At 45.3% G+C, this 16,560-nt stretch overlaps 1 protein-coding gene and 1 long non-coding RNA gene across 5 annotated transcripts in view; one reads left to right on the forward strand and one right to left on the reverse strand.

The window, feature by feature from the left end:
* Positions 1 to 1,255: 1,255 nt before the first annotated feature.
* Positions 1,256 to 4,932, reverse strand: LOC123805442. The gene is made up of 3 exons (XR_006783305.1): positions 4,825 to 4,932; positions 4,514 to 4,605; positions 1,256 to 2,053 (listed from the first exon to the last, which is right to left on the reverse strand). It is a non-coding gene; the product is annotated as an uncharacterized LOC123805442 (long non-coding RNA).
* An 8,015-nt stretch (positions 4,933 to 12,947) lies between these two features.
* Positions 12,948 to 16,560, forward strand: part of B3GALNT2 (beta-1,3-N-acetylgalactosaminyltransferase 2) — a 55,821-nt gene continuing 52,208 nt past the window's right edge. For all 4 annotated transcript variants that reach the window (XM_045859826.1, XM_045859836.1, XM_045859845.1 and 1 more), the window contains exon 1: positions 12,948 to 13,279. In XM_045859826.1, coding sequence (XP_045715782.1) covers positions 13,168 to 13,279 — 112 coding nt within the window. In that variant the 5' untranslated portion in view covers positions 12,948 to 13,167. The remainder of the gene's footprint in view (positions 13,280 to 16,560) is intronic.

The raw sequence follows: 16,560 nt of genomic DNA on the forward strand, positions 1-16,560 counted from the left end.
TGCGCCCCCTGGCGGAGGTGGCGAGAAGGAGGCGCCCCCGTGCGGCCCAGTTGCCCCGGTGGGGGGACAGGGGTAGGGGTCACGCTGGCAGCGCTCCACCCTCCACCTGCCCCTGGTGGCGCAGGAGAAAGGGAACCAACGCTTCTGAGCACCTGCTGGTGCCAAGGACTTTCACATGCTGTATTAGATTTAATTTTTTTAAAAAACCCATGAGGTAGTCATTATTTTTCACATTCTGCAGACAAAGAATCTGAGACTCAGGGCAGTGAAGCAGCTGATTCGAAGTTACAATTTCGGTGAGTGACAGAGCTCCAAGCAAGGCCTCCTGGCTTCTGAGAAATGTTACTTATCCCGCCTAATACTTACCAAGATCAGATGAGGTCGAGGGAGTCTAATTGCCCTCTCCAGGAAGATAATTACAGGTTTCTTTTCCCTTAACACTAGTTCATCAGAGGAAAGAGATACTTGCCTTGTCGTGTGTAAACCAGAAGGAAAGTGTTTAAGTGTGCGGGGTGGGATGTGGCTCTCATACCACAGAAAATCTCACCCTGATACCTATATCAATATGCATAATGGGCCCTGTGCACGATTAGCTGTTTAGAATTACCCTTTTATCTTTGAAGATCAAAATATCCTGTCCTCTGACTCAGAATGGCTCTAAGGTATTCTTGCTGAACTAATGTACTGTCGTTTCAGAAACCTAATGCCACCCTCCCTCTAGCGTTTGAAATTAATTTCTCACAGAATAGCTCTGCTTTTTGCCACAAGGCTTCTCTGTACTCATTTTGGTCACAAACCTTTGAAGTTTTAATAGTGTATCTTGGGCAAATACAAAAGCAATGTTGATTTTTAAACAAAAGACAAAAGTATGGAAGAAAGTTCTTTTCCTTTTCCTTTGATCTAAAAGTGAGACTCCTGAGGCATCTCAGGGTACGGAGGGAGCAAGGAGGGAAAGAGGAAAAATCAGGGGAGAGGGGTATGAGAGCTCTGTGAGTGGGAGGTGATGTGATTCTGCAGTTGGGGCCCTGGGCAGGAGTGGAGAACGGCTAGAGAAATTCACCACGCTAACCATCATGTATCTGACAGGAACATTGAGGAGCAGACCTTTCAGACGAGCTGGAGGGGTAAGGTCTGGGATTTCTCGCTGAAAAGGATTTAGTGCACACTCAAAGTTGAGCAGTGTTGACTGAAGACAAGCATTAATGAGAACGATGCCATATTTTACTTAGATTTTAAAACTTGTTCATGGGGAAAATTTATTTTTTTAGTTTTTCTTTTTAAAAATTTATGTTGTGCAACTGCAGTGCAGATTACAAGATGGAAAACCTCTCTTTCCCTAAGTCACAGAGCAAATCACTTCCTGTGGCATGTCATCGGGCCTCCCAATGCCTGCCGCCTTCTTCCTTCCACAGATGATTCCAGTCCCTTCTAATCACCCTCTTTGCTTCGGGGAGACTCCACTTAATTCATTTTACACCCAGCCAATGGTCCTCCTCGGGTTTCGCTGTTATCCGCATCTCCTGGGAGGTGGGCCCCACGCCGTCTGGGCTCCCTCAGACTTTGACGGCAGGAGCACAAGCCGAGGCCTTGGCAAGCCCCACAGCGCTGTCCCTCAGACACGTTAAGGCACCAAGGACAGCAGTTTCCAACACCAGCCACAGTGAAGAGGCCCAGGGTGGCACTCAGTGCAGGGCAAGTCAGTGCCCAGGAAGGGACAGCCACAGTTACGGCGTCTTCTGAGCAACAGTGGGAGGCTAGCTCATTATTGATATTCTTGTTTGACTGTAATTATGAAGTTTTCTTTTTTAAAAAAATTCGGTGGCCATTATTCATTTCAGTGGGAGACCTAGTTGTACAGACTGCAAAGCCAGGAAGCCAGGAGGGTGTCAGGACCACCCGAGGGCAGCAGGACATGCAGCATTTCATCAGCTCCAGACGAGCAACAGCCCCTTTCTGTGTGTTGAGTCGTTTGTCGGTTCTTTCTGCACCTCCCTCACTGGAGTGGAAGTTTCACGGAGACAATCTCCAAGGCTGCTTCGTTCCCATTTGTAACCTTAGGGGTTCCAGGCACATACAGACACATTATTATTTGTTGGTAGAAGGAGAAGAAGGGAGGAAAGGGGAAAAGAATAGTACCCAAGTCTGGCTGATTTTTACCACAGTTGATTTTTGCTTCCGAGGTGTAAAACGTAGCCCTATTTTTACACATCCAGTGCTCTGGGTCATTTCTAACCCGCCTCTCACCTGCCTTTCCCTCTACACTCGTCTCTCAACCATATTCCCAGGTTCACTGCAAACTCCAGCCGTTGCAATGTGCAGGGACTGAGGAGTCAACCAGCTGATAACAAATCCATCTGTGCTCGCAGCAGAATGCCAGGAGAACTTCCCAGTAGTAAGGGCACTGTAGGGAGACTTACAGCGACAAGGGACACTCCTTATTTCTGTCAAGCCATTAGAAACTCCAGCTTTGCCAGTCCTGGACTTGCAGAAGGCTCCAGCTCAGCAGCTGAGACCCCTGTGGCGAAGCAGGGCCCTTGTGTGGGGTCATCTTCTCCAGGGCAGAGCATACCACCCAGGATATTTGATATGGCTGATATTGTGCGTTACTTTTAGCTGAAGAGGAGCCAAAGGAAATAACAGAGTAATACAGTCCATTAAATTTAAAAAGACAGAAGACTCGGCAGAAGGAGTTTGGATGCTTGCCCTGATGCAAATGTTGCAAAAATACCTTTTGTCCTCAAATTCCTTGTCCTTGTGTTAAGATGTACCTGGACAATGGAGATCTGAGATGGAAAGTTAAAAACTGCTGAATGAAGGTATGTCCAATCCTTTGTTATGTTGTTGTTTTATTTGTTTTAGAGCAACTGTTAGAATTGACTTCTCAATCTTCTTGTTACCTTTTCCAAGACTTAAGGTTGTGTATGCCTAACTTTAGTCTGCGTGTCTTCTTCATATTCATGTTTACAGGACGGTAAGAAACTAGCATTTATAGACTTTCCCCATATGTGTCCTCATTTAATATTCAAAACAACTCACTGAAGTATGCCCTGAATCTCTTTTCACAGATTAGGAATCTGAGACCTAAGAGGTTAAGTCCTTTCCTTGCTCCAGGTCACATAGCTAATAAATGCAAATCTGGGTTTCGACCTCAGACTTGTTGAAGGGCTTGCAGAGAATACTCTGATTCTGTTTTCTCTCTCACACAGTTTTCTGAGTCTTAAATTTAAGACATTACATTCTGCCAAGATCGCCTGAATAATGCATGTTCTTCCATTTTACCATTTTCAACTTTTAAGATTTTTTGTCTTTGGACATCTCTAGTCTTATCTTTAATAGAAAGAAATTTGGTATCATTTGTAATAGTATTTAAGTATTTATAAGTCTCCAACACCAAGGTTCCCCAAGATCTATTGAAATTGGGTTTGACTAAAAGTTTAAATATGCAAACAATCCACGTGTGGATATGGCAGTGTGTGGGCTGAACTAGAAGTGGTAAAATTAATAGAAATTGTGCTGTATTAACAGGAAGACAGAAGTTCATCTCTTAAAGATAAAATGACTCAGAGTGAAAATGCGACACAACTAACATTTTATAATTGCTTAAATATTCTTCCCTCTATCCAAGCCGATAGAGATGCTTCTTTTCTTAAAAAGGTGTCAAATGAACTTTCTCAAAGTAAAATCTAAATTCGAATCTTGTATTTTGAGCATATGTCTGTGGCTAAACTAACCTTTACCAATTTTTTATTGTCATCCCTCCCCCACCAAAAAAGGCAAAAAAAGGCAAGCTTGTTCCAGCCACCTACCATTAGGAAACGTGGTAGCCTGCTATGTACAAAGCAATGACTTGCAGAGAGCACCTCAGCCAGGGACAGCGTGACTGTATGTACCAAAGTCTTGACATCCTTCCAATTTAGCATTTGTCCCGTCTCCTTTTTCCCCTCAAAACTCTGATTTGAATGAGAAGTTTTATTATTAGCCCTCTCCATACATCATTTAAAATTCAAGTTAGTTTTGCCCTGGCTGGCATGGCTTAGTGGGTTGAGCAATGTCTTGCAACTGAAAGGTTGCTGGTTCGATTCCCAGTCAGGGCACATGCCTGGGTTGCGGACCTGGTCTCAGGGTGGGGTGATGCGAGAGGCAAGCAATCAGTGCTTCTCTCTCACATCAGTGTTTCTCACCTTCTCTTTCTCCATCCCTTCTCCTCTCTCTAAAAATAAAACCATTTTTTAAAATTCAAATTAGCCTTCCCTCTCCCACCTAAATACAGACCTTCCATCTGAGCCCTCTGCCCAGCTCCAATCTTTCTCTCCTGCCTTCACCACCAAGCTTCTTGAGAAAGTAATCCACATACCTATCCCACCTCATTCCTTCCGCTCCTTCCTGCTCCTGAAAACTGAGTTACCTACCAACCATCACATCAGGAGGCACTTCTCTGTCTTTGCCTTAGTCTGCTCAGGCTGCTATAACCAAGTACCATGGGCTGAGTGGCTTATAAGCAATAGACATTTACTTTTCACAGTGCTGGAGGCTGGACGTCTGAGATCAGGGTGCCAGCAGGGTTGGGTTCCGGTGAGAGCCACCTTCGGCACTGCAGATGGCCAGCTGCTTGTAGACAGATGTCAGTAAGAGAATGGCCCAGCTCTCTGGCCTCTTCTTCTTATAAGGGCACTAGTCCCCTCATGGGGGCTACACTCCTGCAACCTAATGACCTCCCAAAGACCCCACCTTCTAATACCACCAGACTGTGGTTAGATTTCAACACAAGAATTTGGGGAGATACATGTGGATTTTTGGGAGACCCATCAGTCCACAAATCTTTACCTTGCTTCATATGTTAATGGCGCTCTTCCCAGCTGCTTATTTTCCCTCTCATCTCACTTCTTTTGTGACACATTCTCCTGTGTTCCTCCTGTATCGTGGCTTCTTCCCAGCATCCTTTGCAATCTCCTCCCCTACCTAAAAACTCATGTCTCTGTTTGCCTTGGCTCTGAGCACTATCCCTGGTTTACCACACCCCATGGACTGTTCTACAATCAACTTGATAAAGATTCCCAAGGTCATCCAGTTACTCTTTCTTTTATGCAACAAATATTTGTGAAGCACCTACAAAGTGCCAGTCACTGCTCTGAGTCCTGGGTTATATCTGTGAACAAATCGGAAGGGGAAAAGTTCCTACTCTGTGTGGACAGTAAGACAAAAGTCCATAAACAAAGTAACTAAGTCAACGGGACGGTATGTGAGAGGGTGGTGGGGATCCAGAAGAGAGTAGTGGAGGTTGGGAGGGTGCCCATTTAGGCGGAAGGGACAGAGAGGGCTTCACTGAGTCAGTAAAGCAGCCACCGGGGCGGAGGTGGAAGACGCATGAGTGAAGAATCAGAGAAAGAAAGAACAGGACAAAAAGTGTGATGAGGAAAGACTGCACCTGTCATTTTCAAAGGATGACAAGAGGCCAGTTCAGATCTGAAGCAAGGTGAACAAGGGACGGGGGAACAGGGCAAGGTTGGAGGGCGGGGGGTCCTACTGCATTGGGCCTGGAGGCCACCTCAGGGACTTGTTTTCCCTGGGACGGACAGAACTGTGAGCCGTGGCAGGGTGTTTGGTTGAAAAATGACATCGTTTTACTGAAGTTTGTTTTTTTTTTTAAGATTTTATTTATTTATTTTTAGAGAGGGAAGGGAGGGAGAAAGAGAGAGAGAGAAACATCAATGTGCGGTTGCTGGGGGCTGTGGCCTGCAACCCAGGCATGTACCCTGACTGGGAATCGAACCTGCGATACTTTGGTTCGCAGCCTGTACTCAATCCGCTGAGCTACGCCAGCCAGGGTTTTAGTGAAGTTTTAAAGAAGCCCTGTGTTAGATCAGGTTCCCAGTGGAGCGGGCTCTGAAACTCAGGTTGAGTGCAGTTTTCCTGGGACACACCAGTGAGGAGCAACGGAAGCAGCATGGTGCAAAGGAAAATGAGCTGTGACACAGCTGCTACAGAAGCCGTGGCTGTCTACAGTTATTTCAGATCTTTTCACCCCTGTCACTAGTCACTAGAGGCAGTTGCCTCAGGGGAGGGGACTATTCCCTGGGGCAAGGCAGCACCCTGCAGCCAAGAGCAATTCCTAGACAGAAATTCAGGGAGAGTTTGAGCAGTCCCCAGGCTCCACCCTGGAAGGGGTCTGGGTGGTACCCTGCACCTCTCCCATAGACCTGGGCGATTGAGGAAGCCCGGGAAAACACTCGTCCATTCCTGTTGGCCCTCACTGCCACAGCTTGTCTCAAGGTGCAAATGACACCATCACCTTCCTCCTCTGCTACCCAAGGTAGATTTCCCTCACCCCAGCCAGTCGACATGGCAATGAAAGTGGTCCTGCCCAAAGCTTGGTGGGCCAGAGAAGCAATTCTGTCTCCTTTCTAGTCCATCATGGTACTCCTCTGCTCAAACCCACCCGCTCACTATTCTCTACCCATTTCAGAGTAAAAACCAAAATCCTTGTCACGATTTATACCGTATCTTGCTCAAGACTCCATCTCAGACTGCATCCTTGGTTATCACTCTGTTCCCCTCACACCACCTCCTCCCTCCTCCTTGAACACATTTGTAAGATGATTCAGCAATATCTGTCCCCCCCCCCCACACACACACACCTTGGAGAAGCCCTGAACACATAGAAATCAAAATACAAGAGCCGAGTTGCTGCAGACTGAGAAGTTAAGAGTTCTGCCTCATGGTGTAAAAAGTTGTCTTCTGCAAAGATTGTCAGCTAGCCACATGTGGGCACTTAAAAGAATTCAACTATTGGCTAACTAAGACAGAGAACTAATCATTTCAAGAGTGCACATCATTTGGGCAGTGTGTGCCCTAGGCAAAGGATGCCACAGTCCTGACACCCCTGAAAAGAACGTCTGGTTTTAAAAGGTTTCCCAACTACTCACCGAAAAGAGTGAACTTTCTGTGTGTGTGTGCATATGTCTAGGCAAGATGGTTTCCTTGAGGAAAAAAGTGAGGGACTGACAGCTGCAGAGAAAGGTTAATGATCAAAAATTAGAAGAAAGAAAAAAATCTTTCTACAGAATTGCACACACAAAATCACACACACTATACATTTTGGCTACTTGAGTGATTCCCAAGGACAATTTGAATGTCACTGGTTGGTAATAAGAATTGGACCCTGTAATAGAAAGAAGGAACAGCAGGAAGTGACCCTCATAAGAGGAGCAGACCCTTCAAAGTAGCAGTAACGGGGCAGGGGCCCAAGGCTGAGATGAACAGGAGGGACACTCTGGTGGACCGGAGAAGCAGTTCTGTCTCCTATCTGGTTTTAAATTTCCCTTTCTATATTGCATTTTCTTAGCCTAATTCCTTAATAAAGTCTGTGAAATGTGACAGCCATGCCTTCGCTGTGATTTGGGGGACGAAGAGAGGTGCTGTGTCTGGTATTTGTTGTGGAAGCAGAGGGACAAGTGCTGTGGCCTGAAGAAGTCACTGTGGGCACAGGGAGTTGATGGAGAACATTGGAGCAGCAATCCTGAGCAGAGGGGCAAGGTACAGTCATGATGAACTATGGAAAAGCGCACACCTTGGGGACATTCACTGACCTTTAGGGAGGGGCCCACAGTTTCTGGAGGTGCACATGTGAAGGGCCCAGACTGCATTCTTGGGGACTGAAAGGGAAGGTGTCCCTCCCTTCCCATCACCAGAAAGGGAGAGAATTTGTATGTGAAGAAATATCTATTATAAAGTGCTCAGACCGGAAGAGAAAAAGTGGGATAAAGGAGGATTCTGACATTATATTTTTTGTTTACATTAGTATTTCTTGAGTTAATTATATGCATGCATTAGTTTTTTAATTAAATGTAAAGTTTAGGGAAAAGGTCAATAACTATGAAAAATTAGTATAAAATTCATCAGACATAATATATTTGTGAAAAATGAGAGTATTGGGGGAGAAATGCCCACTGGATTATAAAATATTATAAAACTATAATCATTACAATATTATAGTGCTGATATAAGGATGGATTCATGCCAAAATGTGGCTCAAAAACTATTATGTGTAAACATTTTAATAAATTAAAGGGACATCATAAAGTAACAGGGAAAGAATATTTAGGGACAATAGATAGCTATGCAAAAAAATAATAAATAAATCTCTTTTAGGAGATCCTCATATTATACCACATTCCAAAATAAATTCCATATGTATTGAAGTTAAATCAAGCAAATAAGAATATTGGTCAGATCTCATGATCAGAAACACATCCTAAAGTATGGGAAAAGATAAAATACTGATGTTTTGAATTCATAAAAAATTTTAAATGAGTTTTGTGTCCAAAAGTCACAAAATTAAGAGGCAGAAAAACTCAGGAAAATAATTTTAACAAATATAAATGTAAAGAATTGATAACTTTAATGTATAAAGAGCTCATACAAATGGATAAAAGGAAAGATACACAAAAAAGTTACAAGAGAAGCAATAGAAACATCTGATAAACATAAAAATATTTAATCTCAGAAAAAAATTTTGTCCTTGGAATTAGGATTTTTTTTAAATGCTAGGGTACGTGGGATAAAACTTACTTATTTAAGACAGACCTATACATTAATATAATGCCAGTATGAACAAAGAGAAATAATTTTTAAAATATTAAAATAATATTTAAAAAGAAAATCATCTGAAATGTGGTTGAAGTTTTACACACAGAAGTGCCAACATTATTTATTATAGTGGAATCTAGAAAAACCTATTATGTCCAGTAATGAGGGGTAAGGTAAGAAATTACAGTGTGAACAAATGATTACATAATTGAAAGTTGTATTTCCTGCCCTGACCAATGTGGCTCAGTTGGTTGGGCATTCTGCTACAAACCAGTTTGCTGGTTCGATTCCCAGTCAAGACACCTGCCCAGCTTGTGGGTTTGGTCCCCTGGTCAGGCTGCATACAAGAGACAACCAACTTGTATTTCTCTCCCTCTTTTTTTCCTCTTCCCCTCTCTATAAATACAAATAAAATCTTTTAAAAAGATGTGAAAATGCTTGTTATATGTTAGGAAAAATTAATGGATATAAATTCACATGACTGCCAATATTTTCTTAATTAAAAAATTAAAAATAGCCCTGGCTGGTGTGGCTCAGTGGATTGAGCACCAACCTACAAACCAAAGGGTCACTGGTTCGATTCCCAGTCAGGGCACATGCCTGGGTTTCTGGTCAGGTCCCCAGTATGAGATACGGGAGAGGCAACCACACATTGATATTTCTCTCCCTCTCTCGCCCTTGCCCTCTCTCTAAAAATAAATAAATAAAATTTGGGGGGGGGGACTAAAAATAAAAAGAATATAGGATACATATCTGATATAATTTAGCTTCTTCATATTTTTCAATATTTCCAAATTCCTTTTAATAAGCATGTATTACTTTTGTAGTCAGGAAAAAAATTCTCTGCCAGAGCCTTCAAGATAAAATCCAAATTCCTTAGCATAGTATGTAACTAGGACCAGGCCTTTGTCTGCTGTTCACCTATCAGCATTTCCCCAACCTAGATCTCCTAAGGTCACACCAAATGGCTTGCATTCCCCTAACTGCCATGTTATCACTTTGTTGGGTTTATTTGTTTATTTCTTTATTTTTGCGCAGGTGCTCCTGAGTGCCCTTCCCGTGTTCTGGCCTTTCTAATTGACCTCTTTGATTTCAAGCCCTAGCCCTGTGTTTTAGGGATAGCCTCCTCTGGGGTAACTTGAGGCAGGTCAGAAACCTCCCAGTTTTGCTGCTGTAACACCCTGTGATTCATTTCTCATAGCACTTACCACAATGAATTGTACTCATGGTGACTAACCATCCTGGTTTGCCTCTTCCCATTTTTAATTCTCTGTCAACTTGTTCACCCCTTTGACTATGACTGCAGACTGTATCATGTCTGGGTTGTTAAAATTTCTTCTTTCCATCATACCTATTATCTCATAATTTTTACCCACCTTAGTCTGGAGTTTATTAGGGGCTAGGTGACAACATGTAAATGGAAGGGTCACTGGTCCTAGGAACAGGTGGCCACCCCTATGTTCATACCTGAAGATACTGAAAAGTTATTCAGTGATTTCTGTTAGAGGCCTGTCCAAGTGCCCATGAAGTTTCCTCTGTAAGTTAAAGTATTTTTGCAATTGGAAGTAGCATCTTGATTAGTTAATACAAAGAGATGGTTTTGTTTGCTCCTACCTTTAGTGCTTATTGTAACTTTTAAGTTATTTAAATACTGCTTTTTGAAACTGCAGTCTGCCTCATTTCAGTCCCACATTCCCAATTCCCCTACTCTGTTCTACTTTTCATATTTTCTGAATTGCTCACCATCTTCTACATGCTTGTAAAATGCATTTCGCGATTACACCTTATAGTCTATAGCCCACCCCTGCCCCCATCGCCACAGGACAGGGATCTTCATTTTGTTCATTGATTCATCCCAAGTGCCTACAGAAGTGCTTGGCACACAAGAGGTGCCTAATAAGTATTTGTTGAATGAGTACATCTGCCTAAGTTAGAGATTAATCCTTTTTGGGTCAACTCATAATTCTTTACTCCAAACTGAAAATTTCAGGTTGTCAAGAGAGAACTTCCTTTACAATGTCAAGAGAGATCTTCCTTTACAATGAAAAAGCAGGACACCCTTAGTGACAACTAATTACTACCTTCTTGACAATTTCTATAATTGAAATGGAAAAAGCAGGTCAGAATGGTTCCTAAAGAATTTTTAATGAGAAATTTATAGACATTGTATGTTCTCCTTCCTTCCTTCCTTTTTAAAAAATCCTCACCCAAGGATACATTTATTGATTTCTGAGAGAGAGAGAGAGAGAAACATTGGTTGGTTGTCTCCTGTACACACCCTGACCAGCGATCGAATCCACTAGGATGGACTCTCCAACCAACGAACCCGCCCAACCAGGGCTCTCTTTCCTTGTTGATATATGTAAACAGTGATCTGGGAATAGGGCATGCAGATCTCTGTGACATTTGTCCAAGAGTCATGATGATCACAGCCTGCTGTTATATTTCCGACAAGAAGGAACAATTGTTTTCCTGTCTTTAGGGTAATTAGGGGCCATGAAGAATATGTAGGGGCCCTAAAAACTGCAGTATTCTCAAGTTCGCCTAATAGACTCTGATAGCAGGCCTCTAAGGTGACCTCCAATGACCCTAGCCTCTGGTATGCACACCCTTGGTGGTCTTTCCCACAGTGAATTAGGACCGGTATGTGTGACCAATAGAAAGGACACTGCAGAAGCGACAGTGGTGTGTCTTCCAGACATTCATCATAAACGGGCTTGCAGCCCCTGCACTGGTGTCTTGGACTTGTTACTCTTGGGGAAGCAGACTGCCATGGTGTGGGGACACTAAAGCAGCTCGCTGGCCTGCTAGGTAAGGGAGCCACCTAGGAAACACATCCTCCAGGGCAGCCAAGCCTTCAGATGATCACAGCCCCAGCTGAGTGTCCCTGCAACTTTATGGAACCCCCTGATCCAGAACTCAGCTCCCAAATTTCTGTCCTACAGAAATCATGAGAGATAATAAATTATTGTTGTTGTTCTAAGAATTTTGGAGTAATCTGTTAGGTAGCAATAGATAACTAATAAACATACAAATCTCATTGTAGGAAAAATTATTTCTGTCACCATATTAGCTAACTTACTTTTATTTTACTTAAGTATAAACATACAGTATAAACTCTAGGCTTATAGCTTTTTTTTTTTTTTGCATTTTAATTATGATGTGTCTTGGTGTGGTAGGCTTACAGCTTTTATACAACTATTAAACCAAAACAGGTTCTAAAATTAAATCTAGATACTTTTTATAGTCTATATTTCTAATATAGTACAGACAATATTAGAAAACAATCCACTAAAGTAATTTTAATAGAGGGTTGTTCTGCTGAAATTAACTTGCCACTCAACGAGCCTATGGCACTGACAGTGCCTGAGATGTCTCCTTCTGGACTGTTCACTTACTTGAATAAATTACCATTTTCCTTTAAGTCTGTGTGAGTTGGATCTTCAGTGGCTTTCAACCAAGACTTTCGCGACAACTTGTGGAAACTTAAAAACCATAAGCAAGCACCCACTTTCACCCTCTCCTGACATGTGCTAGTCATACACACCCCTCCGCCAGTGCCTTCCTGCGCTTGGCCAGCCGGAGAAGCAGAGTGCTGAACCCATCTGGGGGCCGCGGCTGCACTGGAGCCCCACGCCCCCGGGGAGCAGCGCGCAGAGCCCGCCCCCGGCCGCGCGTCCTCCGCTCTCGGGGTTCGCGTGCTGCAGCAGGCGCGCGCACACCTGTTCCATTCCCTACTCTGCGGCGCCGGCTGGAACCCCGGCACGTGGGCCTCCGCCCGCAGCTCGGTCCCTCAGTAGAGCCACTCCTCGCCAGCACCCGGGGCACAGAGCCGATCTGCGCTGCACCAGCACTAACACTAGATGGTTCACTGCTCACACGCGGTATCTGGCAGCCGCGCCCGCCCTTCGGCCGAGGACACGTCAGCGAGAGCCGGCTTCGCGCAGAAGGCAACATTCTGCGTGACTGAAAACAGGAGACACTCACAGCTCCTTAGGCCTTCGCCTCCACGGTGTTAACCTCCCCCAGCGGGGGTGGCCTCCGAACGTGGATCCTACCATTCCCTCCCATCAGCCGTCGGGGGGGTTGGCCTCTGGGAGAAGGCGTGGAAAAGGAGCGCGCATGCTCAATGTTAGGCCTCGGGCTTCGCCTCCCTGCCCTCCGAGTGACGTAAGTAGGCGCATGTAATTCTGGGAAATGTAGTTTTCGAGCCTTAGGGTCGCTGGTGCACCGCTCTCCTGGGTCGGGAGCGGGACTTCAGCTCCCGGCTGGCTGGCGGGAGCGGGAGGAGACGCCAGAGAAGGGGCGGGGAGAGCAAGAGAAAAGGAGGGCGGGGCCGCAGGGGGAGGCCGGGTGGAGGGGCGGGGCTCCGGCCACCAGGCCACCGAGCAGCCGCCGCCCGCGGTCGCAGGGACTGGTGGCGCGGGGCTGGGAAGCCGGAGGAACGTGGACCGCGGCGGCGCGCCTTGAGGTGCTTCGAAGGCGTCGTCAGCCCCATTTGCAGGTCCCCTGCCCTCCGCCGGGACGCGGGAAAGCCCGGCGCGCGGCGGGGGCGCGAGGTGGGGCTGGCGGGGGCGGCCAATGCGAAACTGGCTGGTGCTGCTGTGCCCGTGCGTGCTCGGGGCCGCGCTGCACCTCTGGCTGCGGCTGCGCTCCCCGCCGCCCGCGCGCGCCTCCGCCGTCCACCCAGCAGGTGAGGGCTGGCCGCGCGGGCCGAGGGGGCGGGAGTCCGAGGGACGGGCCACACGGACGGCCCTTTCCCTCCGCGGGCGTTGCAGTCAGGCAAACCTGAGGGGCGCTCTGGTCTGTGAGCGTCCCGCCGCTGTCAACTCCCCGCTTTTCTTCCCGGCCCCGAATCAGCGCCCGCCACCCCGCGTCCTGCGGCCGCCCCAGGCCGCGCCGAAGTCGCTCGCCTGCCGGGAGCAGAGCCTCGCTTGTCCTTCAGCTGCCAGCAGCTCGGGCCACCGGGTCGCTTCCTTCCGCCCCAAGTTGTTGGTCTCGTTCGGTCAAGACTGAGCTCTTAGTTCTGTGGGTAGTGTCTGTGCGTTCGAGTGTTAAAAGGTGGCGTGGCTTGGCTTCAAGAATATACCGTGTTTTGCGTTCTCTGAAAACTCTGTGATGTAAGTCGGTGAAACAAATCTAGACACGAACTAGAGCCAGGCGACGAGTTCCACCGGTGAGTTTGTAATGCATGCAGTTCACGTGAAACGGCACCTTCGCGACCGTCGCTCTCAAACCTCCCGTCGCGGGAAGGAAATCTTGTTCACTTTTCTTCGGCTTCGTAACTAGAACGCTTTGCCCATAGGAGGTGCCCATTGTTGTTGGTGGGCTCCACCGCCCAGAACACTCCTTAAGGTTTCCCTATTTTTCTTCTTTTTTACGGGCTTACCCTAGGACCTTTAAAGAAACCTGGAAGGCTCTTTTTAAAATGAAGTAATCCTCGTTTGTTTGTTTGTTTGTTTGTTTGTTTTTTTAACTGTGGGGATTTTCTTTTTTTACCGCTCTTCCCCCAGACAGCTGTTTCCTCTTCCAGAACTCTTAAAAATTAGAATTGACTTTTTGCAGGGTTTATGCCTTAACTTTTAAGTAGAAACTACAGAAGCTAATTTGGCAGTCCTCAAAGCAAGCTCGTTGTTAATCATTGTGGTTCTTTATTCTGGTAACAGTTTCTTAAAATCTTTTTTATTGGACAAACCACAGGCTCTTTGAAAAGGCTATTTGTGGCACCTGAATAGAATTTAAATACTGTTTAAATGATATTTAATGAAAGTACAGTGGTACAGGGCATTTAACCTTTTAACAGGTTAGGGCTTGGGGTTTTTGTGGTTGAAAACTGAACTGAGGAAAGGGTGCCATATATAAAAAATGCTTTGTAACATTTGCCGGGTTTGTGTTTTACAAGTATCTTTCTTTTTGTGTGTGGTAAGTGAGCGCTCCTGGAATTTGCCTGCAGAGAGTCCTCAGGGTGTTTATGACCCTAACTGTCTCTTGGGTTCTGTAAGCAAGCAAAACCCCGTCTTCACACTTAAAATGTACTGGGCTGCCTGGCAGTTTCTTGGTTTGAGACAAGTTTGTTCCACTCCCTTAGGGTTTGGATGATGCCCTCCTGTCACCCAGTTAGGCTGGGGGGTGGGGAACTAGGAGGTAGGCCCTGAAAAAAGGACAGGGCTGAGGAGAGGACTCAGTACTAGTTATGTAAATTTGACTGTAATGGATATTGTGCATCTGGTTAAATGATGGAGTGTTTTAATCTAAATAAAAGCTGACTGACCTGACCAGCATGGCTCAGTTGGCTGAGCATTGTCCTGCCAAGCAAAACGCTGCTGGTTCAATTCCCAGTCAGGGCACATGCCTGGGCTGCAGGCCCGGTCCCTGGCTGGGGAGCATGCGAGAGGCAACTAATTGATGTTCTCTCTCACACTGCTGTTTCTCTTCCTCTCTTTCTCCCTCCCTTCTCTCTCTGATATTTATTTTAAATAAGTAAGAATTAAATCTTAAATAAGAGCTGGCTGTCCTCACTTTCCTTTTCCAGTTTTAGGGCTTCCAAAACTAAGGTCAGTAGAAGCCCTGTGATTGCTGAAATTCCCCTCAGTCTCCTCCCCGCTGTGTTGTCACCAGGTTTAAACTAAAACGGGGCAGTTTTCATTCCCCCCTTAACACCTTAAGCCTAAGGGGGGAGAGATAACCCAAGAGTTTGTGAACTGTTCTTACCTTGAATTAACATTGTCAGATTTGCTTTTGTTCTCTTTTCCTTCCTGCCTCTTCCTCTGTCTCCAGTCTCTTTAAGTCTGAGCAATATTTTTTGAAAGGGAGACTTACTTTCCCTAAATATTAACAAAAGGCCCTCTCACTTGCCATTGGTTCAGCACATATTTGAGAACCTACTCTCTCCTGTTGTGGGTGTGGAATCACAGCAGAATCAAGATAAAGTCCCTGCCTTCATGCAGTTTACAATTTAGAAGGGAAGACAGAACATAGGAAATAGTTATTAAATCTCATAGGAGTACTGATAAGTGCAACGCCAAAAAAAAAAAAAAGAAGAAGAAAAGGCAGTGTAAGAGGCTGGAAAATGCTGTGCTGCTGTTTTATGTAGAGAGGTCAGGGGAGGCCTCTGAAGAGGTGTCAGTTGAGCAAGGTCCTGAATGAAGGGCACCTGCTATTCTAATGCAGTGACTCACTTTAAACAGCTGAACCCCCATCAGGGAGAGAATGTGGTGCAGAAGAGGCATGTCTTGTGTGAAATCCATGGGGGTGGAGACAACCAGTGGGCTAGAGAATATAGATATAGGATATCTTGATTATATACTGTTAGTTTGGGGTGGTGCCTTAGGAAGAATATTTTAACAATAAATTTAGAAAAATGATGTGACCCAAAGAGGCTTCTCTGTCTAGGATATTTGGGAAAAAGCATATCCATTCCAATGCTTAGAGTGCTAGGTCTGGTGCAAGGTACATAGTCCTTGCTGTCAGGGTGCTCACAGTCCGTCTGATTGAAACAGACTCAGGCAGGTAGAAGCCAAAGATAAACCGAGCTTGCTTCGCCATTTTGCCTGGAACTGGTTCATCCAGAATAATCCCTGTACACTAATCTTGTCTGTGCTTGTTTACTTGTAAAGGATAACATCATAGGGTTTTTGTGAAGATTCAGTGAATGAAACAGCCAGTACAGTGGCTGATTTCCAGTAAACACTCCATGAAATTTAGAGAGGATGGTAGAGTCTTGGTGGCTCATGCCTTTGCTGGTGTTGGGAGGTACCTGAAATTGGCAAGGGCATGCCAGTGGTATGTGTGCTGATTGTCCTTATCAGATCCTTGATGAAATTGTACGATTTCCTCATTTTCAAGGTGTCTGCCTCTGTGATGGATGTCATCTGACAGCATGCACACCAGAATGTCAGTTTTGATGTGATTTTTAATAATCCTTGGATTTATTTAGAACAATTCGTTTTGAAGTCAGTTTCCTGTAGTTGTCAA

This window comes from Phyllostomus hastatus, unplaced genomic scaffold, assembly GCF_019186645.2.
Source record: "Phyllostomus hastatus isolate PE091 unplaced genomic scaffold, TTU_PhHast_1.1 phas_contig_148, whole genome shotgun sequence".
Classification (NCBI taxonomy): Eukaryota; Metazoa; Chordata; class Mammalia; order Chiroptera; family Phyllostomidae; genus Phyllostomus; species Phyllostomus hastatus.